The 24764-nt window shown below is 35.4% G+C and overlaps 1 protein-coding gene across 3 annotated transcripts in view; it reads left to right on the forward strand.

Annotated features, from left to right (window-relative positions):
• Window positions 1-1367: 1367 nt before the first annotated feature.
• LOC136041311 (uncharacterized) overlaps window positions 1368-24764 on the forward strand; it is a 63996-nt gene continuing 40599 nt past the window's right edge. Inside the window, exons 1-2 of one of the 3 annotated variants that reach the window (XM_065725938.1) lie at window positions 1368-1407; window positions 5590-5754. In XM_065725938.1, coding sequence (XP_065582010.1) covers window positions 5629-5754 — 126 coding nt within the window. In that variant the 5' untranslated portion in view covers window positions 1368-1407; window positions 5590-5628. The other 2 variants (XM_065725937.1, XM_065725939.1) reach the window with 2 other exon arrangements.

Consider the following 24764-nt stretch of genomic DNA (forward strand, 5'->3'; position numbering starts at 1 on the left):
TTAAATAAAAAGCGTTTTTCTCTACTAAAAGTAAGGACTAACAATATGACTTAAAACGGACAGAAATTAGTGCATATATGAGAGGGTTAGTCCTCCTCAATACCTCAACCTTTACTCTAAAGTTTGACATTTTATTCCAATTCTTCAAGAACGACTCCTGGAACACATGGTTTATTAAAACAATAAGAAACTTTTTAAGAAGTACTAAAAACTTTAGCGTGAGGAGTAAGGTATTGAGGAGAAATATTACAATAACAAAACCATATCATACAGCTCCTTGGATATAATCAACAACTAGGTTCATATATGTCGAATCCTCACTGACAGCTTTCACGACATTCCTGGTCGTGAGCACAGTACTTCACTCATAAATGCCAAATGGGGCTTGTTGGTACTTTTAAGGATACACAGGAAAGTATTAAGTATAGCAGGATCAGCTGCTGAAAATTATGGACTAATATGCTGGTATAATAACCCTGATAATTTATTTATTACCCGCTTGTTTTACCAATTTAAGCGGAGTAAAAACACTGAAGGAAAGAAAAACAAAATAACACTGATAATACAATCAATACAATCTAATCAAAGGGTGGCAAGGACACAAGCATTGACAGGCATTAGCACCTTATCTTGCATAGGGTTTTTTTTTATAAATAAAAACAATAGAAGAAGAAGCATAAATAAAATAAATAAAATATAAATAAATAAAAACAAGAAGAAGTTACCAAGAACTATTTTTATCTCAAATTCCCTGTTTATGACTTCTTTAGACATTCATTTTTTAGAGTGGCAGGGGGTGCTCGAAAGTATGAATAATTTACTTATACTAAAAACTAACATGTCAAAAGATAAAAAAAATGTATCTTTCTTAGTTATTATTTTCTTTAGAAAGAAATATTTCATGCAAAACTTACAGAAACTCCCTGCAGAAGGGACGGAAACTCTTTACATGCAAAACTCCCTGCTGGCACTTATTACTTAGAGGAAGGGGGAAGCGAGTGCTCCAGTTCAAATCAAACTTTTGGCTCCAATTTTCTTGAGAGAAGGCCAATCCTGGGGGGAGGGGCTCCTTAGAAATTCTTCTTACATTATCACCTTTGAGGACAACTTGCCCAAAAGTTTCGAGAGATTGCGTGACGAGACTGTTGGTGAAACTTTAATATTCGTCCAGAAAAAAAAAAAAAACATTTTCGCTTCTTATTATGTTATATTTGTAGTATAGTCTAGCAAATGCTTGCTGACATGCATGCGACTGGTGATGAGAAACGTCAGCTTGAAGCAACAGACAGAATGGCATCGTTTATGCTCCACAACAACGAGGAATCACTACCAGCGTTTCCTGTCAGACAAGTTGTCAGTGCTGTGAGCCGTCTTTTATCGAAGGAAGAAGAAGAGAACTTTTTCATTGTAAGTGTTCATTATATTGTAACAAGCGTTGTGGAGGTGGTGCTAATTTATTTTGTGAAGGAATGAAGGTGTAAGGCAGTTTGACTTACTTTTATCAATTACTTTCAAATAGCCTGTGACAATAGATGTCTTAAATATACTTGAGGTTCAAGTGGTCATCTCGACATTTAGATGGCCCTCCACTTTATAAAGCATTCCCTACATTTTTACGCTTTCTATTCAAATAGACTAAAAATGATCTTGAATTTTTTTATATCATAATAACCGTTTTTTTTTAACCTCATACAAACCCAAAGCGATTGGTTAAAAAAATCTCACTATAAAAAATGCTACTTTTGTGTTTGATCCGTATTAGAGAGGGAACAATTATCTGCCCCCCTCCTCTATCAACGGTAATCTATAATTTTTTTTCACTTTTTTTTAGTACTTTTTGTTGTTTCTTTTATTTGCTCAATTCAATCTATTTAGTATATTAATATAGGAACAAAAAGGGTACTACAAGGGTTCTAGAGGAGTTCACTAGATTTCATTTGGTTTCACCGCCTATGGTATGGTCCTTGGTTAATATAAAACTAAAGCCTAGAAAAATATATGTGATTCGTGGAAGGCTCAAGCAGAAAATATTCATGTCTAAATGCTGCTGATTAAAAAAAATCAAATTAAATCAAATTTCAAAGTTATTTCTACTAAATAGGCCTTCATTACAGAAGTCAAAACATTATAAATCCTTTGTTTTGAAAATGCTGCTTGGCAGGGCATGTAGTATGAATTGGGGTAGGTGGTCGAGATGTCCAGTCGAAATATCTCTTAATCATACATGTCTTTTTACCTTGATCTTATAGGCATTACAAAAGCACAAAAATAGTACTCCTCTTGAGTACTCTGAAGTTTTACAAAATGTTCTAAATGCAACAGTAGAAGTGTCCTTTTAATAACTAATTTTTTTTCCTGAGCATTTCAAGCATGCGATTGTGCTGCCCTGAAAAGTGTATTTGAGTAACCCCAGTTTCTTCATAATTTTTTGGGCTGTAGAATTGTTGGGACAAAGAACCGTACCGTAGAGGTTTTAAGCTCTTATAAGACATCTGATCAAAATTTTGAGATAGACGACATTTAATCCAGAATAGTTGAAAGATCCAATAATTACGCCTCAGGGGATGACATGACCCCCGTAGCCCCTGGGAAAAGGACTATAAACTATACCCATTGTTTAAAGATAGTATTTGTTATTGCGAAATATACGGAACTTTTCGGGGGAGGGGATTTTCCATGAAGAAATTTTCTGTGGGAGAAAAGTTTCCAGAGGGAAATTTCCATGGAAATTTTTACACGGAGCAGAGAGTTTCTGGCATGATTCGAAAAACGGTAAGAAAGTAAATACAAAATAAGTTTTTTCTTTCAACTGAAAGTAAGGAGCAACATTAAAATTGAAAAAAAAAACAGAAATTATTCCAAATTTGTGGGAGGCCTATTCCCTTGTGCTTTTATGCTAAAGTTTTGCCTTTTTGTTGTAATTCATTAAGAACTCTTGAAACAAAAACCGGCAGAATTTGAATGAGAAATTTCTTTAAAGAACCTCAAGACTTTAGCTTAAACTGCGAGGGATGAGGAATGGACAGTCCCACCTTATGCAGAATGATTTTTAATCATTTTAATTTTTAATAACACTCCTTACTTTCAGGTGAGAAACCTAGTTTTTTTTTTATTTGACTTACTTAAATATCAGTTTGTCTTTTCTTTGGCTTTAGCTTATTCTTACCGTCTTGGAGAAAAAGTCCCAGTTGCCTAGTTAACAATTTAGAGTCAAATTCAGAGAACTCGTGTGTGAAAAATTGTCTGAATATTATTTTTTTGCTTGACAGTGTCCTGGGTTTTGGTTGAGAAAGGGGGGGGGGGGTTGGAAAGGTGACAGATATTGACTGGAACGCAAATTAAAACACAATATTGTGGACTTTGTTTAAAAACCAGAAAAATAGTTTCACAGCCGCTTCTCTAGGAAGTTGGAATGGAAAAGGGACATTGAAAGGTGAGAGGAAGGTCATGTAAATGAGAGCCAGGAGAATCGAGCCAAATTTCTGGCACAATTTTACATGGCGGATATTTGTGTCTGTACGTGACGTTTGTTTTTCTGTTTCCATTATTTATAAAGAATGTTATCGTTCCTATTATAGATCTTTTAGGCTTTAAAAATATTAAAATTGCCGCCCCGTGATATAAATTAGTTGTAGTCGTCCATAAACTTGGTTTATAGCCAGATATAAAACATTTTATACGTTTGGTTACTGGATATAGTTATTTCAGTTAATATAAAGATAAAGCGAACAATGGAATATTTGTGTACCGTACTGCCAACGCTGTCAGTTCATAGCAACACTGAGCCGCCAATGCAGGTGGAAATCCAACGTAGCTGCGTATGATCCGCCCTCACCCTTTCCTTATGAAGAGCTTTACTCCTTATTCTCTATAAAATTGTCAATGTCTTTAAGCCTCTTGTTTCGACCTCTTACCGCCTTGTTTGACGACGGCCCTTTTTTTTCTTTTTTTTATATACAACTTGTCTAAAGCACAGTTTTAGGCAGGGTATCGTCCATCTTCCATAAAACTTGACTCAGTATATTATCCTAGTACCTAATAACTACGTGACCTTGTATCGTAGCCACTATAATAGTAATTAGTTATTACTGCCTAAATTTATTCTGCAACATAATTGTAGTTCTAACTTCTAAATCTCAATCAGCTAAATCACAAAGAGCTCCCGAGAAAAGTTGCCAAAAACACTCGTAATGGAGGGGCTATTTACATTTAACTAATCTCTCATTGTCCGCCATTTTCAAGAATTTCCAGGCTAACTTCCGAAATTTTCATAAACTTATTTTCGCAATAAACTTTTACCATTAAGCCTAGTCGAAATCGTAGTTAGCATTATACCCGAATCAGATTCGAATGGTAGCATTTTGACACTTGATTATTTAAATTTCGGTTACTGTAGGTTGTACTTTGTTCTTGGTTGCAGCGTTCTTATACTGCTAGGTTGCAGCCATGATAACAAAAATATAAAACAATAATAATAAATGAACCGTTGCATAACAAATGCCTCTTTAAGTTAGCTGTCCAAATGCTCTCTGGAATAGTAATTCGCACATCAGGCCCTAAAAACCTGGAAAGGAAGCTATTTGTGATTCTGCTTTTATGTGAAACAACAAAATTACCAATGTAACGAGGTTCATGATTATGGAAAGAACTTACTATCATTAAAAGAACTCTAGTGTTTTAACCTAATTTTAAGACTTAACTTCCTGTTCTTTCAAACCTTTTATAACTACAAAAAACACGATGGGTCCCGGGTGCCTCGGTCTTTTTGTTTGCCTGATAGCCTAACTCCATTAAAAATTATTTTAATTTTAAGATTGAGTAGTTTTGAGATTGAGTGAGAACTAGGAGTTTGACAAGTCATTCGACGTGTCCAACCCCTATAGTAGTAATCTCTGATTGCCACCGGCCCCATATCCATGGTTATATAATCCAATAAAATGTAGATCCAGAAAACGCTAACATGCGATGCATTAATAGGTTATTTCCCAATTTTTATATTCCTTTAGACCTAGGTACAACACCATTGGAGCAAACCAGGCAATATTAAAAATGAGTCTTTTCTATATATTTGATCAACGAATTCGCCCAGAACCGAAATAGGAATGGTGGTGATAGCAAAGAAGAGTTTTCTGAAGAAGAAGTAGATGTTGTTCTACATTGTTAATTAAGGTATTTCCAAAATCATCATATTGTAATTTGATAGATGGAAAAATTGTGCCTGATAATGTGACAGTAATCCAAGTAAGTTTGCTTCATCTGAAGAACAAGGGTAACTTGTAAGAATGAAAACCGGCAGTAGTGCCAGAAAATCACCTATGCCATTTTTGGCGTTTCTTAACTTCTTTTTTCTTTTACTTCGTAATTTTTTTTTTCCATCAACTGAGATAAAACACTTATTTCTGTACCAATTTTGGCCAATAGTGCTAATTTTTCCGTATTATTACCCTTAAAAATGCCAAGAAACACCAAACGCTATATACCCTTATGATTGCTTCAGTGATTGCTAAAAGGAAAAATTTGGTGGATTTATACGACTCTTAAAAGGTATTGGGGCTCTGACGAAAATTACTTCATTTTTTTTTTTTTCAGGCCATTCGGGAACTCTCTTCCACTGTAAATTCATAACCGATGAATGAGTCACCCACAGGGAATTACAGGAAATACAGAAAGTTCTTTAAATCTTGCCACATGATGCGCTGCAAAACCTTCATATGGCACAGGCTCTCCGTTTTTCTTCGACTGCCATATCAGACGGTTCGTTGTCTGTGCTAATATGCTAATATACTGGTATAAGCTCTTGGCTCAATTTTAACGCCATAGATGGATAGATATAGATATTTAATACAAATTAAGCTTCTTTGGCCCATGGTAAAAAAAGTAAACATTTTCTCACAAAATCATAACGCGTGGTAATAACACACAGAAAATAACAAAACATAGTACTTTCCTATACGAAATTATTTTTATCTGTCTAACTTAATCTTTGCCGACTCAATTTCCATGTGGAGGCGTTGTTAGTGCTTGTTCGAGGGTAAATCGTCTATAGGATCTTCCCATGGAGGACAAACTGGATTTCCCATTATTATTCAAAAAACAATGATAAATTAAATAAAAACACGTTTTTTCCTGCTAAAAGTAAGGACTAAAAAAAAGGACTTAAAACGAACAGAAATTAGTGCATATATGAGAGGGCTAGTCCTTATCAATACCTCAACCTTTACTCTAAAGTTTGACTTTTCATTCCAATTCTTCAAGCACGACTTCTGGAACACATGGGCCGCGACTCATTAAAACAATAAGAAACTTTTTAAGAACTAAAAACTTTAGCGTGAGGAGTGAGGTATTGAGGAGAAATAATAAAATAACAAAACCATATCATACAGCTCGTTGGGTATAAATCAGCAACTAGATTCAGATAGGTCGAATTCTCACTGAGAGCTTTCACGACATTCCTGGTCGTGAGCAGAGTACTTGGCTCATAAATGCCAAATGGGGTTTGTTGGTACTTTTAAGGATACACAGGAAAGTATTAAGTATAGCAGGATCAGCTGCTGAAAATTATGGACAAATATGCTGGTATAATAACGATGATAATTTATTTATTACCCGCTTGTTTTACCAATTTAAGCGGAGTAAAAACACTGAAGGAAAGAAAAACAAAATAACACTAATAATACAATCAATACAATGTAATCAAAGGGTGACAAGGACCCAAGCGTTGACAGGCATTAGCACCTAATCTAGCATAACGTTTTTTTCTAAACAAAAATAATATCAGTGGCACAAAATTTTCTAATAATCTTCTGATTTCTAGAAGAACGCGGCAGATTCAATAATATTTGCAATAACGAAAACACATAACTCTCATATTTTATAAATGTTGATAATTAAAAAAAAAAAACGTTTGCAAACCGGACAGAAACAATATAGAGTGATCTCAATCTGCAGAGTAAAGTCTGGATAAAGCCTTTCGTAAAGATCTGCCCAATTTTAAGTTTACTTTTAATATCATTAACCCCATAAGATTGAAAAGCCGATAATGATGAACAAATACTAAATCCCAATACCAAGCCACCAAAATGAAGAAACATGCCTAACTGAAAAGGACCACAAGCAAGATCACTACTTTGATGTTTAGCATTTAAAACTAAATGTTCACATTTTCAGTATTAAGAAGCCGATTTCCTCAATAGACTTAGAAACAAGCTGGGCCGACTTAAATAGGCTAGATTTAGTGCGGCTAATCAAAAGTAAATAATCTGTATATGCAATATTCAAAATATTTCTTAGGCCTAAGAAATACGTGACAAAACAGAATAAAGACAAGCATTAAAAAGATTCGGGGGATAGGATTCCTCCTTGCCTAAGACCAGAATGGATAGGGATATTACCAACGTAAGTTTCAGCTGACTTGAGTCGAACTTATGAATTAGCATACCAAAAACGAAGAGTTGATTTAATAGACAGATTAACACCGAGTCCAAGAATATCAAAGTTGACTATGGCATTTTGAATCAAAAGCTTTTGAAACATTGAGTGCACAAAAATGAACCTCAAAACCATTTTTATGCGCTTCAAGTAATAGTGAAGCTTGAGCACGACTAGCATGTTGGCATCCCATAGATGGCTTTAAGCTAAACTGATTAGACATACGAGGTACTTTAGACAGGAGATCAGGGGGCAAAATATATTCAAATACATTACTTAAAGTACAAGCAACCGTAATGGGCCTGTACGAACCGCAACTAGTTGAATCCTTACCACGTTTCAAAATTGACGTAATGTTACCAAATAAAAAAGAATTAGGGACTGAAGACGATTATAATGAACTGAAGACGATTGATATCACAAGATTTCGATTTAAGTCTTCTCACACTTCTTTTGACACGGTCAATACAAACGGGAGGTACATGACTTTGAGTGATTTTCTTAGACAACAGATTAGAACAGAGGGTGGCGAAATGAGAATGAACCGCGTATACTGCTGTATCGAAGAACGTACTATAATGATTGACCCATGATACATTCGGGATTTGATCGGCCATAGGTGATCTTTCGAATTTCGCGACATTAGTGACTTTTTTCCACTGGCTAGGAGTTCTAAAGAATTCGGCACCACTATAACTAGAGTCGGAGATAACGTTTAAAATCTAGCATTGTTCTTTGTTTAATATTTAAAACATTACCCCTTAGGGGGTGGGAGTAAGCTAACCATATTTTGAGCCACAATTTAGCCCGATTTTTTATAGTTTTGAGCTCTGGGTCATTTTTCCAAATTGAACTTCTTGTCTGGGCTCGAAAGGGACATAGGGGAACAGCTACTTCTTCAGACCTCTTTAAGAACGACACAATGTGGCTATAATTAATAATAAGGTAAATTCTGGTTTGTGGGGATCCTACGCTTATACGCAACAGATGAAAAGGGAGTTTAATCGTTGGTAAAAGCCCAACAAGCGTAGTAAAATAAAGAGGCCAGTCAGTTTAGTTCCATTCTCTTTTAGAAATCCATTTTCTAGAATTAGAACGAAGGTTTTTCTCAGCAGTAGCATTAAGGATAGCAATGAGGGAAAGGGGAAGATGGTCATAATCACGCTCATCCTGATCAACAGAGACTTCGCCACTGATGAGACCAGAAGAAACGATACAATGGTCAATGTCCGAAATTGAGTCTCTATTATGGATATACGAATTTGAAGGCATTTTTCTTCAAAATTCTGTAACTACATAGTAATTAGTCTAAAAGAAGCTTGGTCCGTACTAATGAAGAGATAATATTACAGTTAATAACCAGTCCAGTCCATTATTCTCAATACCATTCAGAATACTTTTTTTTTAATGCGCAAAATCTTGTGAAACTCTGAAGGGATTTTTGGAGGAAAATTTTAGAGGGTTTGGATTTGTGGGAAGCAGTTTTCACAAAGGGGGGGGGGATTTGAGGACTGATCGGAAAAACTACCAGAACATACAGTCTATTTCAAATGAAAGTATGCTAAGGAGAGCTTTTCAGGCTTAATCTTCTGCAAAAAATTTTACGGAGGTTGGATTTTCAGCGAGAATGTAATTTTCCGGAAGAAATCTTATGGGGGAGCGAGGGGGGGGGGGTATTTTACGAGGGAGAACTTTTCAAGGAAGCATTTTCCGTAAGGGGTGGGAATTTTTTATGGAGGGTGAGCCAGATTTACCGTTATTACTTGAAAAACGATCAGAAATTAAATAAAAAAACTAATTTTTTTTACCTAAAAGTAAAGGGCAACAATAAAATTCAAAACGAACAGAAATTATTCTGTATATAAAGGGATTGCTACTCCTCAATGCCTTGTTCCTTATGCTAAAGTTTGACTGTTTGTCCCAATTTTTTAAGAGCTGCTCCTGAAACATAGCGGCTGTTTACAAGGAATAGGAAGCTTTTTTGAAAAGTTCCAAAATATTTAGCGTGAATAGCAAGGTATTGAGGAGGGGGCAATCCCTTCATATACGGAATAATATGTGTTCGTTTTGAATTTTGATGTTGGTCCCCACTTTCAGTTGAAAAAAAAAAACTTGTTTTTTATTTATTTATCATGCTGATCAACACTGCCATCTATTTTTTAATTGCCTCAAAATAGATGCTCTTGGTGAAATACTCACCAGTAACCTCTAAATACCCTAGTTAAATACTAATGACTGAAGCAATTAACTGGCTTCTACCTGTGCTCAAGTGGTAGCTAGGATTGCCATACCCTTTTTTTTGTTATGTTCAACCATTAGAAAATTTTAATGCTCCTCTCTTTTAGTTGAAAAAACATATTTTTTTAATTCAATACATTTCGAAGCATAAAATTTTTCTCAAGTAAAGTCACTGGAAAATTAAAAAAAAAGAAATATATATATATTGATGTGAATACCTTTCAGAGAATAAATATAAATGAAATATTTATTTTACTTACCAGCAAAACTTGCTTTTGAAATCTGATCCGAAAGAGAATTAGGATGTTCTTTTTATTGTGCAAATTGAAATCCAGCTGCCGAGGAGAAATGTGACTCCTGGCAGAACTTTAACTAATCACTCTAAAAGTATCCAAAAAGACGAAAAATATACAGTACTGGGCTATAGATTGGACTACTAATCCGGTTGTATCTGTCTAGCTTCATTTTTCTTGCCTAATGGGCCTGCCCAAAATAAAGGGGCGTAAGTGTCTCGCATCCTCATATTTTACTAGAGAGAAAAAATAGGTTTTTTAGCCTTTTTATTGGGCACGGTTCTGTATTTGAATTTAAGCAAGAATAATTATGCAAATACAACATCTCGTAACTCAATAATGTGGCGTTTTTTTTTGCCACGTTATTATCTATGGGAATTCATTGATCTAGATGGTACATCTACTGGAAGAAATGTTCGTCATAATCTGTTGCTTGAAACTGATACTACTAACAACTTGTTGCACTACCAACCCACCTGAGGCCAACACAGCTACGCACGCTCCTCCTCCATCCCAATCTATTCAAAGCCTTCCTTTTTTGCACCTTCCCAAGAAGTTATCATTCCTTTTAAATATTTCTTTATGACATCCTCCAATCCCAGACAAGGACGACCGGCTCTCCATTTAGTATACTGTTTGAAATGAGGTCAGTCAGCCGGGTGCCCAGAACAATCCTTAGGCAATTTCTCTGGAAAATATCTAGGAAATCGTCATCCGCTTTTCGGAGCGGAAACGCTTAAGAGCTATATTTGATCACGGTGATCACTGTACCTTCTAATATTCTAAGCTTGGTTTGCAGACTTATTTTCCTGTTCTTCTGGATTTTTTTTAGCTGTGAAAAAAACCATGAGCCTTGGCTATTCCACTTTTAACATCTTCACCGCTCCCACCGTCTTTGCTAATAATACTACCAAAGTAAGTGAAGCTACCCACCTGATCAGTCTTTTTGTTACCCTACGTTACCTTTTCATCTTCACTTATTCCTAGCCTTAATGACTTAGTCTTCTTAGTAATAGTTTTCAAACCTTTTCTAGCCCGCTGAACTCACAAAACCTCTAAAGTTTATCTACTTTACTCACGCTTTCATCTAGGATGCTAGAATCGTCAGCGTAATCTAAGTCCAAGAGAGTTGTTCTTCTCCATTTTATTCTGTGCTCTCCCATTGCCTTTCCTGTGCTCCTTAAGACAAAGTCCATCTAAATGATCCGTATAAAGGGGGCATAGAACACAGCCCTGCTGCCCTCCTGAACACAACCCTCCTGATTTAATACAAAACCAGTTGCTAACCTCATTTCCTACGTTAACCGCAGCAGTGTTATTCTCATACATAGACCTAATCACTTTAATGCCTTTGTCTGGTATGTCTTACAAGGATAAGACCTTTGCTAAAGCTCTTCTATCAACAGAATCAAACGTTCGCTCATAATCTATTAAACTGAGGACCAAAGGTGTTTGACAATTAAGGCACTTGAATTATTAACCTAAGAGTGAAAATTTGGTCAACACATCCTCTACCTCTTCTAAAAACCGCACTGTTCTTCTCTTAAAACTTTGCTACAGCATCTCTCAATCTAAAAAGTATCATATTCCTAAGTAATTCGCAACCTACAGAGACCAGACTTACAGATACGATTTGAGGAACGATTGGGAATCGCCTGGAACCCCTAGAAAATTTGCTAAATTTGTGTCTGAAAAATGGAATTTTCATCATTTGTCTCCGTTAAAAATCTTGTAACCACCTGTAGAATCTACGACTTATCACTATACCAAAGCTTATAGTAAACTTGAACACATATAACCATGCTGAAAAGTAGAGCAGATTTTTTTTCGACAAAATTTCACTTCTATCTAGCATGTCTTAGGAAAATGTGTTGAATTTGGCTGGAGTCTGAATTTAATCGAACAAGGTTTATATTATAAGATCAATTATAGTATATCATAGCAAATGCTTTTGAAAGGTAGACAAATAGTTTTCACACTACAACTGGCATATTGAATTTTTTCCATACTAGTTTATCCCGGTAGCCCCAACAGGTGTGATAACAGCTGGTTTTGTTTTGACATCATGGCCTAGGAGGTTTATTATTATCTTTTCTGAGCAATGATGGCTCTAGACCTGCCCCTCCCCGTTTCCTAACATTATATTCCTTTTTTTTTTATTTTTACACTCCTTTGGCATACCTTGTCTTCCCCCCCCCTCCTCGATTATGAGGCCTAAAACCATTACTGTCTCTAAGTAAACTAAAGTTAAAAATGATAAAATGAAAAACTGTTTAAAGTAATAAAAACAAAAACTCAGTATTGTGTCCTCATCGACAGAGAATGGGTAAATTCTGGAAAATCAGAGCAAAAAAAAAATAACAATTATTTTTTTTCAAATTCAGAAATAATATAATATTTTTATTAGGAAATGGGGTCACATACCCACTTTATGCCTCCAATAGTACAGCATAAAATATTTGCGTGACTCTGCTTCAAACAAGGTTCAACATGCTTATATTTCTTCTGAAAAGAGAGGAAGGACCATGAGAGAGTACTTTTACTTCCCTCTTTACTTAGACAGCGCTATTGCGCTGCCCATGATAATTCTAATATACCCACCTTTCTTAAATACATACAATATGTGTAAACAATAAACATATTGACTAGCCTACACTCCTTGCTTTGAAGTCACTGATACCAAGATACATCACAAGATACAAGATAATTTCGCTCCTTACTTGGAGTTAAAAAAAAAACTTTTTTATTTAATTTCTGAACGTTTTTGAATTAGTGCATGTTTTGATTTTGGCTCACCGCACATGAATAAATAAAACGAAATCTGTTTATTAATTATTTTGTTGCTATATGGCTTCCTCAAAGTTTTTATCGGACGATTTTGATTAAAAAAAGAAGTGGGGGTGGAGGCCTAGTTGCCCTCCAGTTTTTTGTTACCTTAAAATGCAACTAAGATTTTTTATTTTTTTTTAAGAATGGTTTGTTAGTAATAAACATATGTACCTTACGAATTAACTACGTAATGAACTTCTATACTTTTGTGTATTATTACGTATGTGAGGGGGTTCGCTTCCTCGTCAATACTTCGCTCTTTACACTAGAGCTTGAATTTTGTCCCAAATGTTTAAGAATGACCCCTGAATCACAAAGACCGTAGAATAAATAGTTGAAACCACTAAAAATACTTTAAGAGGGAAACGAACCCCCATATATGCGTAGTATTTTATGTCCTTTTAAAATTTAATGCTGCTCAATGCTTCTAGTAAAAAAAAAAAAATAATTTTCTCATTTTTTTAATAATGGTAGAAAATCCTGCACCCCCTTCATGGATATTCTCTTCCCTCATGAAAAATTCCTCCATGGAAAGATCCTCCCACATAACCCCTCCCCCGACCCACCTCCACATGAACGTGAAAAAGACCCCCTGAAAACGTCTCTACACTTCATAATAACCTTTACTGTATGTAAACAACGGTCAAAGTTTGTAACTTGCAGCCCCTCCTTCGGGGACTGTGGGATATTAAGTTGTCCCCAAAGACATAGTTATTTGGTTTTTAGCTAAGCTGAACATAATGATTATCTCAATATTTTGATCCAGTGACTTTTGGGGGGAAATGTGCGTGGCAGGGGGACTGGGTGCCCTCCAGCTTTTTGGTCACTTAAAAAGGGCACTAAAACTTTTAACTTCTGTTAGAATGTGCCCTCTTGCGACATTACAGGACCACTGGGTTGATAAAATCACTCCTGGGAAAAAAACAACAAACAAAAAAAAATAAAAACCCATCTGTGATCTGTCTTCTGGGGAAAATTCCCCAGAGACATTTCCATTCTACCTGAAAATTCCTCCCAGATGGTTTCTTGTGGACGGTTCCAGGTAAAAAAAAAAAATTGTTCTTTTTCATTTAAAAAATTATTTAATTATTGATTATATTTGGGAATTTTTCTCCCCTAAAGAGAGTTTCTCTCATGGAGAATCCCCCCCACCCTATACTGAGAGATACTGATTCAAAATCGGTACAAAATTTCTCCAGATGATTCCCTTTAACATTTCCACATTTGAAATTGAGTCGGCAATAAGACAATGCGAAAAATAAAAATAATTTTAAATATATAAAAATATATTTTATTAAATAATGAAAATAAATTCCCTGAGTACAAAATACCCACAGAGAGCTCTTCCCTCGAAAAATTTCCTCCCCATGGAAAATCCCCAAAGCAAACCCCTTCCCCCCAAAAAAAATGTATATGTATTCTTCCCAATAACAAATGTTATATGTTAAGAAGAGCAAAATCCATGACTTACAGACCTTTTTCCGTGGGCTCTGGGGGTTAGGGCTAGCATTTTAGCCTAAAATATATATTTTCAAACTGTGGATATCCCTGTATCAAGTCCCTTGACACCCACTCTTCCCAAATAATTAGACATTCGCACCCTGGTCAATACACAAGACTTTACTTGGAACGAAAAAATGTTGAACAAGTGATTTATTTATGCGCAAAACTTTCTCAACATTCATGGTCGCAAACCCAAACTATGTACTATCAAATCCATTTATCCCTCTTTCCCCTCAAAAGATGACGATAATTGTTCTTGGACAAATGACCGTTAACTTTCAATTCGACTAGCATTTTGAAAACGAATGAATATTCCTTCTTGCCGTGATAATGTGAGTCACCCTGTCTCAGGTGTTCTCGATGAATCTTCTAAAGAGAACTTTTATGGCACTTGGTATTAACCAAGTGACATATAACCGGTCTGTCGGTCTGTCCCGGTTTTGCTACTTCAGGCACTTCCAGGTAAGCTGGGACGATGAAATGTGGCAAGCGTATCAGGGACCGGACCAGATCAATTTAGAAATAGTCGCTTTCCCGGTTTGACCATCTGGGGGGTGGGGGGCCGGTTAATTCGGAAAAAATGAAGTATTTTTAACTTATGAACGGGTGATGGGATCTTAATAATAATAATAATTTATTTCTGACCCACTTGAAACAGCAGAGTATAAAACAAACACACAGAAAAAAAAAACTTCTGATAACACATTAAATTACTGTAGAAAACATTTTAGAAGACCATGAAAAGGGTTAATAGTAAAATATATCGAGTCAGATAGTTTCTGGGTTCATTTAATAAATCTGGAGCCCCGAAATTTGTTACCATATCACTGTTCTTGTACCAGGGAGGAAGATACAACAAAAATCGGAGGAAACGAAAATAAGATGACTTGAGAGCCTTTAAATCTTTTCTTTTTAAAACAGGATACAATCCAGAAAGATATAAAACCGAGTGATCACAAAAGCAAGAATAAATTTGTGAAAGGGCTTTGCGGTTGTATTTCCCCCTCTTCGCAACAATTTTAGAATAACCCACTTGAAGTTTAACCTTAGCATTAGAAACATTTTTATCAAACAGTTCGTGGTAACGAACTGTAATAAGGAGCGACCCGGCTCAATAGTAACCAAAACTCTAAAAAGTTGAATTTTGACATCAATAGCTACATCAAAAGAGTTGTATTTTAATGCTGATTTTAAATATATAAGTTTCATCAAGTTTAATTTTACCCATCAAAAGTTACGAGCCTGAGAAAATTTGCCTTATTTAAGAAAATAGGGGGAAACACCCCCTAAAAATCGTAGAATGTTAACGAATATGACACCATCAGATTCAGCGTATCAGAGAACCCTACTGTAGAAGTTTCAAGCTCCTATCTACAAAAATGTGGAATTTTGTATTTTTTGCCAGAAGACAAATCACGGGTGAGTGTTTATTTGGGTTTTTTTTTATTTTTTTTTTCAGGGGTCATCGTATCGACCAAGTGGTCCTAGAATGTTGCAAAAGGGCTCATTCTAACGGAAATGAAAAGTTCTAGTGCCCTTTTTAAGTGACCAAAAAATTGGAGGCCATCTAGGCCCCCTCCCACGTTAATTTTTTTCCCAAAGTCAACGGATCAAAATTTTGAGATAACCATTTTGTTCTGCATAGTCAAAAACCATAATAACTATGTCTTTGGGGATGACTTACTCCCCCACAATCCCTGGGGGAGGGGCTGCAAGTTACAAACTTTGACCAGTGTTTACATATAGTAATGGTTATTGGGAAGTGTACAGACGTTTTCAGGTGGATTTAATACGAGTGCCATATGAGCTCTTAGCTCTTGTTCAGTGCTTGTGACTACAAACTTCAATATCCAAATATTCTTTCAGTCCAAGGTTGGTCGAAGTTGTGTTCCGTTGTACAGTTATGTGGTGGATACTGGTTGATGTCTTTTTTTCGTTTATTGTACGTAATTTATTAGCTCTAAATAGTACCTTTATGGTACGAAATGGGTTTTGCCTAACTCTTCCTCCGGGATTCTGACGAAATTACGCCACTGTTTTTAAATGAAAATCAGAAACCCTGATTAGCCTAGGCCATGTTTGAGCGTGGTGGAAATGTTTGGACAGCCGTAGTAATTTCTTATCGTTGGGGATAGTGGTAGGTTTGTATCGTAGTAATCTGTAGTTTTGAACATAATTTTAACAGTATATAATTTGCAACCTATCTTTATAAAAGGGAATTCGTCATTTGATGCCCGTTTTTAAACTCTTATTATTACGAATTGTTTCCAGAAGAATTTATATTTTGACCTGCTAATGGACCCATAGCTCAAAAACATGTTTGTAAAAAGTCTAGTGAAAAAAAATTGTCATTTGTAGCTAATTCAGGAGTGGCAATCATTATTGTCCCTGGTGTTAATTGTAAAACGTTATTTGAATACAAATCTATAAGGATTTAAAAAAAAATCCTGAAATTCCTGAAATTAAAATGTAACTTCACTCTTAATTTAGCTGTTTATTTAGTCAATGATACTATTTTCATTCATATTGTGATATTCAAGTGTTTAAATTTTCTTACTTGAAGCAACATCATATACAGCGTTTTCAAATGAAGAGTCACTTTCTTTAACAGTCAAATAAAAATGAGAAGGTTTATAAAATGGCACTAGAACCTTTAATGTCCATTCAAATGAGCCCTCTCCCGATATTCAAGGACTATTGGTTTGATTCGATTACGCTGGGAAAAAAAAGCAACAATAGGAAAAAAACAACAAATAAACATGTATGCGTGTCATCTCTCTTCTGGTAAAATTTTCAGATTCTATAACTTTGGACACAGGAGCTTAAAACCTTTATGGTTGATTTTCTGATACGCTGAATCTGATGCTATACTTTTCGTCAAGCTTTTACTTTTAGGGGGTGTTTCCCGCCATTTTGAAAAGTCAGGCAAATTTAACAAGGCTTTTAGCCTTTGATCGGAACGCTATGCTTGGTCACATAAAATTCGAAGGGGCTTCAGTCGAATGGAACAAGTCAGTAGTGACAGGAGGCAACTAGCCCCTCCTCTAACGCTGTTCCCCCAAAGTTATCGGGTCAAAATTCTGATGTGGTCACTTCGTTTAAGATAGCCCTAAGGTCAAATAACTAAGCCTTTGGCGTTGACAGAATCCCCCGCAACCCACGAGAAAAGGGTTGTAATTTACTTAAGATGCTCATTGTTATTAAATAAGGTTTTTATGAAAGGTTTGGTCGTAATAACTTTTAAGGAAGATCTTTTAATTAGAACTAGGAAGTTCCATTTTCTTTTGAAGTGACAAAGGTCATCAAAGGGGAATACCTCTCCCCTATCCCTGCTCTTTCCCCCCAAATGAATATATTTCAATTTTTGTGATCGCTATTTTTTTTAACATGTTTCAAAGATCGAATAACTATGCCTCCGAGGTTGACAATCCCCTCGGTTGAAAGACCCCGGGGCAAAGATTATAAGTTATGAAGCTGTCCATTGTGGACACCTAGGTCTACGGTTTTTATGGAAGGTGTCGTCGCATAAGATTTGAATGGGATCACAACTGATTGAAATTTAAAAGTTCTAATGCCCTTCTTGAGATTCCAAAGTGATTGGAGGGTAACCCACCCCCACGCTGTCCCCATCAAATAGATCTGCTGACAATTTTAAATACCTATTCTGTTCGAAATAGTCAAAAGTTCAAGCAACTATTTCTTCAGGGTTGACATCCCCAACCATCCCCCTTTGCAAAGGCTGTAAGCTGTGCAAGTTGTTATTTGTTAACATATCAGGGTTTTATGAAGAAATTAGGGCTGCATCTCTATGAAATCTGGATCTTATTTTATGCTAGATCTCCGAAAAAGATTATATTAGCAAGCTGAAATTAAGAAAATGGGGAGAGAGAAACCAAGAAAAATCAACACAAACTTTGTGCTTACTGGTTTTGAAACGGGAATGTCAGCAATCTTAAGAACAGTTGAGATTATATAGTTGAATCTTGTTGAGAGGATGTTGAAAGGAGACTGGAAGGCAGCCCACCCTTCCCATCCTGCCCATTTAGGTATTCTTCTCTTTGCCCTTTATAAGTTTCCTTAGTCTTCTAAAATGGTCAAAATTTTGTAATTGTCATTTTGTTCAAACTAGTTGAGGTCAAACTAGTAAAGGGGAAAACCTTTAATTCTGAGTCTATTTGACTATGCTATGGGAGTTAAAGGAAATTTTGGAGAATTTTAGGTTTTTTATGCTAAAATAAAAGGCACTATGTGCATCCAGTTTATCAAAAAGAAGGATCTGCAATAATTCAATTTCGTCTGAGGGTATTAAGCTGAACCTTTCTGCACATGTTGAGTTAGATGATGAACAGTAGTTGGAGACTGCCAGCCATAGTGCCTACATAGATTAAAATTTTTAACAAGCAATTAAGTTCAAAATAGTCTTAAGGTCAAGTAACTACGCCTTTGGGGAAGACAACCAATCAGTCCCCGGGCAAGGGTAGTAAGTGTTTTGGTTATATCCGAAAACGCTATGAATATTAAGATGAAACTTTAGAGGATATGGAGGAGGACATTAAAGTAAGGCATTTTTTTTTTTAGAGTTCTGGTATCTATTTAACCAAGCCCCTCCTTATATTTTATTAAGACACCTGTTTCAAAAATTAAAAATTGCACATTTTTGTACACAGGAGATGGAACCTTTACATCAGGGTTCTTTAATATACTGAAAAATAATTTTCGTCGAGATCGCTTTACTTTTTTTCCTTTTTTAAAAATTTGGCAAATTGTCTCAGGGTCGTAACTTTTGATTGGCAACATTGACATAATGCACTTTATATGATTCAAGTAAACACACATCGTGGATTTTTCATGCGTTTCACTGTTGTTATCAAAACACTTTTTTTTAAAGTTTCAGTTACTATTGAACCGCGTCACTCGTTACTTACACTTTGTTACCACGAATTGTTTAATATTTTTCTAATGAAGAATGATGCAATGCAAAAAAAAAGGTATTTTCGGAATACGTCTGAGTGGTCGTCCTCAAAGTGTGGTGAATGAGGGTCAATTGAAAGCACTTTTTAGTGATAGATAAGAGTAAAGAGTGAAGCTTAGAATAGATGGGGGACAAAGGAGGGGCAAGCAGGGCTGTAGTGGTCAGAGTTGGCTTGGTACTGCAACGAATTGTCTGTAGTATCAGCACTAGTTTTTCAGTCAAGAGATATATTATCATTAATTTATTTTTTTTTAATTTGCTTTTGGTTACATAATATCTGTCTTTTATAAATTTCATTGATTATTTATTCAAATCTTAATTTTGCAATTCGATGAAGGAGATCGGGACAACGTTGAATGGATTGTTCTATGATAAACTTATCATCATCACATTTAATGATTGCAAGTCGTAGTTATAAAGAAATCTTTGGATCCAGTTTAAATTTCAATTATATTAAAATCATTCATATTAAGTTCCTGTTTTCACACTGCACATATCACACAGTTATTCTTCCCCTCCTAAATGATCTTTTGGGGATCGCAAGGCGTGCATTGTGTGAAAAAAACTCTAAAAATATAGGAAAATAAAGTCTAAAATACAGGCTAGCATTTGAGTCTAAAATGTATAATGAGATATTCTTACCCTGGTAAATACGCAAGACTTTACTTGGAACGGAAAAATGTTGAATAAGTGATTTATTTATGTACAAAACTTTCTCAACACTCAACACTCTTTCTGATTCTCGCTGTTGCCTGCCTTCTACTTCCAAATTTCTTTCAGCATCACTTTTGTTTTTAATTTGTTCTGGTCCTTGATGTCGCAATTCTTCCAGCCGCATCTTTCTTTATTTTCAGTTTGGATTTTAATTAAATAAAAAAAAAGTTTTTTCAACTCAAACTAAGGACTAATATCAACACTTAAAATGAACAGAAATTATTGGATGGACGAAAAAGATTCTCTTTCCTCAAGACCTCACTCCTTACACTATTCATAGAATAGTGTAATTCATAGGGTATTCAATAGGGTATTCATAGAATAAAAAAAAACAACTTTAATAATCTATTTAAAAGGCCCTTGTGTTTGAGGAGTCGTTCTTCGATAATTCATACTCTTTTTTTAGTCAAAGTTTAGCATAAAGAGTGATATCTTGAGGAAGTAGACCTTTTTTGTACAATAAAATTTTGTTTTATTTTAAGTTTTGATATTACTTCTTACTTTGAGATGAAAAAACTTGTTTTTTATTTAATTCCTGATTGTTTTTGAAATAATGCCGGGTTATCTGCCTCACCTTAACGAAAAATTCATTCCCCCTGCGGAGAATTCCTCCATGCAAGTTTCTTTCCACGTAAAGTATCCTACCTCCCATTTCGCCTGGAAAATTCCCTACAGACATTTCCATTCTAGCTGAAAATTCCTCCCAGATGGTTTCTTATGGACAGACGTGTGAAGAAATTTTTTTTATTTAAAAAATACTCTACTTAGTGATTATATTTGGGCATTTTCCTCCCCTATAGAGGGTTTCTCTCATGGAGAGCCCCCCCCCCCCCCTACTGAGAGATACTAATTCAAAACCGGTACAAAATTTTCCCGGATGATTCCCTTTAACATCTCCACATTTAAAATTGAGTCGGCAATAAGAAAGTATGATAAATAAAAATAATTTCCGATGGGAATTCTTGCAAATTCCCGAGTACAAAATACCCACGGAGAGTTCTCCCGTCGAAAAATTTCTTCCCCATGGGAAATTTTCCCCGTGGAAAATCCCCAGAGCAACCTCCCCCCCCCTCCAAAAAAATGTGTCGGCATATTTCCCAATAACAAATGCTATATGTTAACAAGAGCAAAATCCATGATTTCCGGACATTTTTCCGTGGGCTTTGGGGGTCATTCTTATCCCCAGAGACACAGTTACTGGGCTTCTCAACTATGCTGAACAAACTTGCTATCTCAAAATTTTAAAAACTTTGATCGGTCAACTTCGAGGAAAAAGGGTATGGGATCGGGGCTGTTTGTCCTCTAATCTTTTTGGTCACTTAAAAAGGGCAGTAGCACTGTTGATTTTCATTTGGAATGATTCTTGTAACGGGGCACTCTCGATAGTCTTGAACTACTTCGAAAATAGATTGATAGATCTCCCTAGATAACGCTTGTTTTATGGCATGAATGACTTTCGTCCATATTTAAATTGTTTCTTGTTTTATTTCCCGAATTGTTTAAATTATTTAAATTGCAGTTATATTAAAATCATTCATATTAAATTCCTGTTTTCACATTGCGCATATCACACAGTTACTCTTCCCCTCCTAAATGATCTTTTGAGGAATACAAGGCGTGCATTGTTTGAAGAAAACTCCAAAAATCTAGGAAAATTAAGTCTAAAATACAGGCTAGCATTTGAGCCTAAAATATATAAATAAAAAAAACTAATTTTTTTAAATGAAAGTAAGGAGCGACATTAAAACTTAAAACGAACAGAAATTACTCCGTATATGAAAGGGCTTATCCTCCTCAACGCCCCGCTCTTTACCCTAAAGTTTGACTCTTTCTCTTAAATCTTGTTCTTAAAACAGTAAAAAGGAGGCCTAGTTGCCCTCCAATTTTTGATTTCTTAAGAAAGGAACTTGAACGTTTAATTTTTTACAAACATTTTCATTGGTAAAAAATATACGTAACTTACGAATTAATTTATGTTACGAACTTCTATATTCGTATGTTTTTATTGCGTTTATGAGGGGTTCAACCCCCGTTGATACCTCGCTCTTTACCCTAAAGCTTAAATTGTGTCCCAATTCCTTAAGAATGAGCTCTGAATCACAAAGACCGTAGAATAAATAGTTAAAATTACTAAAAATACTTTAGCGTAAAGAGTAAGGTATAACGAGGAGGTAAACCCTTCATATGCTTAATAATTCTTGTTCGTTTTAAGTTTTAATGCTGCTCCTTACTGTCAGTAGAAAAAACTTTTCATATTTATTTTTTCAAATAATGCTAGAAAATTCTGCGCCCCCTTCATTGAAATTCCCTTCCCCTATGACAAGTTTATCCATGGAAATATCGTCCCACGTGACCCCCCCCTCGAATCTCTTCCCTAAACAGAAAAGGGTAAAATTGGAGCAAAAAGTATTACTGGCTTTCATATAAAGTGAATATACTGCTCGATGCCTTTTTATGGCACTTGGTATTAACCAAGTGACATATAGCAATCGCCAATTCTGTCGGTCTGTCTGTCTGTCTGTCGGTCTGTCGGTCCCGGTTTTGCTACTTTAGGCACTTCCAGGTATGCTAGGACGATGAAATTTGGCAGGCGTATCAGGGACGAGACCATCTTAAATTAAAAATAGTCATTTTCCCCATTTGACCATATGGGGGGGTGTGGGGGGCCGGTTAATTCGGAAAAATAGAAAAAATTAAGTATTTTTAACTTATGAATGGGTGATGGGATCTTCTTAACTCTTTCTCTTAACTCTTGTTCTTAAAACAGTAAAAACTTTAGCGTAAAGAGCGGGGCGTTAGGTTAGACTAATCTTGATGAATATTATATATTTAAAATCAGCATTAAAATGCGATTTCTTTGATGTAACTGTTGGTATCAAAATTCCATTTTTTAGAGTTTCGGTTACTATTGAGCCGGATCGCTCCTTACTACAGTTCGTTACCACGAACTGATTGATAATTACCCTGTAAATTCTTACCCTGGTAAATACACAAGACTTTCCTTGGAGCGAAAAGATGTTGAACAAGTGATTTATTTATGCACAAAATTTTCTCAACACTCATGGTCGCAAACCCAAACCATGTACTATCAAATCCATTTTTTTATTTTCCCTCAAAAGATGACAATAAAAAAATTCTTGGACAAATGACCGTTAACTTTCGATTCGATTAGCATTTTGAAAACGAACGAATATTCCTTCTTGCCGTGATAATGTGACGTCACTCTGTCTCAGGTGTTCTCGATGAATCTTCTACGGAGAATTTTTCACTGCCTTTAACTACAAACTAAATATTCTTTTAGTCCAAGTTTGGTCGAAGTTGTGTTCCGTTGCACAGTTATGTGGTGGATAATGGTTGATGTCTTTTATTTTTTTTCGTTCATTGTAAGTAACTTATTAGCTCTAAACAGTACCCTTATGGTACGAAATGGCTTATGCCTAACTCCTCCTCCGGGATTTTGACGAAATTACGCCACTGTTTTTAAATGAAAATCAGAAACCCTGATTAGCCTAGGCCATGTTTAAGCGTGGGGGAAATGTATGGACAGCCGTAGTAATTTCTTATAGTTGGGGAGAGTGGTAGGTTTGTATTGTTGAATCTGTAGTTTTAAACATAATTTGAACAGTATATAATTTGCTACCTAACTTTATAAAAGGGAATTCGTCATTTGATGCCCGTTTTTAAAGTCTTATAATTACTAATTGTTTCTAGGAGAATTTATATTTTGACCTGCTAATGGGCCCATAGCTCAAAAACGAAAAAAAAATGTCATTTATAGCTAGTTCAGGAGTGGTAATCATTATTTTCCCTGCTGTAAATTGTAAAATGTCATTTTGAAAACAAATCTATAAAGATTTAAAAATACAGCCTGAAATCCCTCGAAAATGACGTCACTGTCAAATTAACTTCATTTTTGAGGGGTATTTTGAGGTCTTTTAAAAAAGTCTTGCAAACTTTTGAAAAAGTAAATTTTAAAGGGCTAGAAATAGAATTTCTTTCTGAAAAAACATCTCAAAAAGCGCAAGATGAGTTAAAAAGTTTAAAGCTAAAGTTTGACTCTTTCTCTTAATTCTTTTTTTTTTAAGTAAGAAACTTTAGTGTACAGAGCGGGGCTTTGAGGAGGAAAAGTCCCTTTCATATAAGGAGTAATTTCTGTTCGTTTTAAGTTTTAATGTTGCTCCTTACTTTCATTTAAACAAACTTGTGTTTCTTTTAATTAACTTCTGGACGTTCTTGAATTAGGCTAATGCATGTTTTGATCTTGGCTCTCCGCATATAAATAATTAGAACGAAATTTGCGTATTAATTAATTGCAATTATTGGAAGGTTTTGAGAAAGAAGGAGCGAGGGAGGAGGCCTAGTTGCCCTCCAATTTTTGATCTCTTAAGAAAGGAACTAGAACTTTTAATTTTCTACAAACATTTTCATTGGTAAAAAATATGCGTAACTTACGAATTAATTTATGTTACGAACTTCTATATTCGTATGTTTTTATTGCGTTTATGAGGGGTTCAACCCCCGTTGATACCTCGCTCTTTACCCTAAAGCTTAAATTGTGTCCCAATTCCTTTAGAATGAGCTCTGAATCACAAAGACCGTGGAATAAATAGTTAAAATTACTAAAAATACTTTAGCGTAAAGAGTAAGGTATAACGAGGAGGTAAACCCTTCATATGCTTAATAATTCTTGTTCGTTTTGTTTTAATGCTGCTCCTTACTGTCAGTAGAAAAAACTTTTCATATTTATTTTTTCAAATAATGCTAGAAAATTCTGCGCCCCCTTCATT

This window comes from Artemia franciscana, unplaced genomic scaffold (genome assembly GCF_032884065.1).
Source record: "Artemia franciscana unplaced genomic scaffold, ASM3288406v1 PGA_scaffold_136, whole genome shotgun sequence".
Classification (NCBI taxonomy): Eukaryota; Metazoa; Arthropoda; class Branchiopoda; order Anostraca; family Artemiidae; genus Artemia; species Artemia franciscana.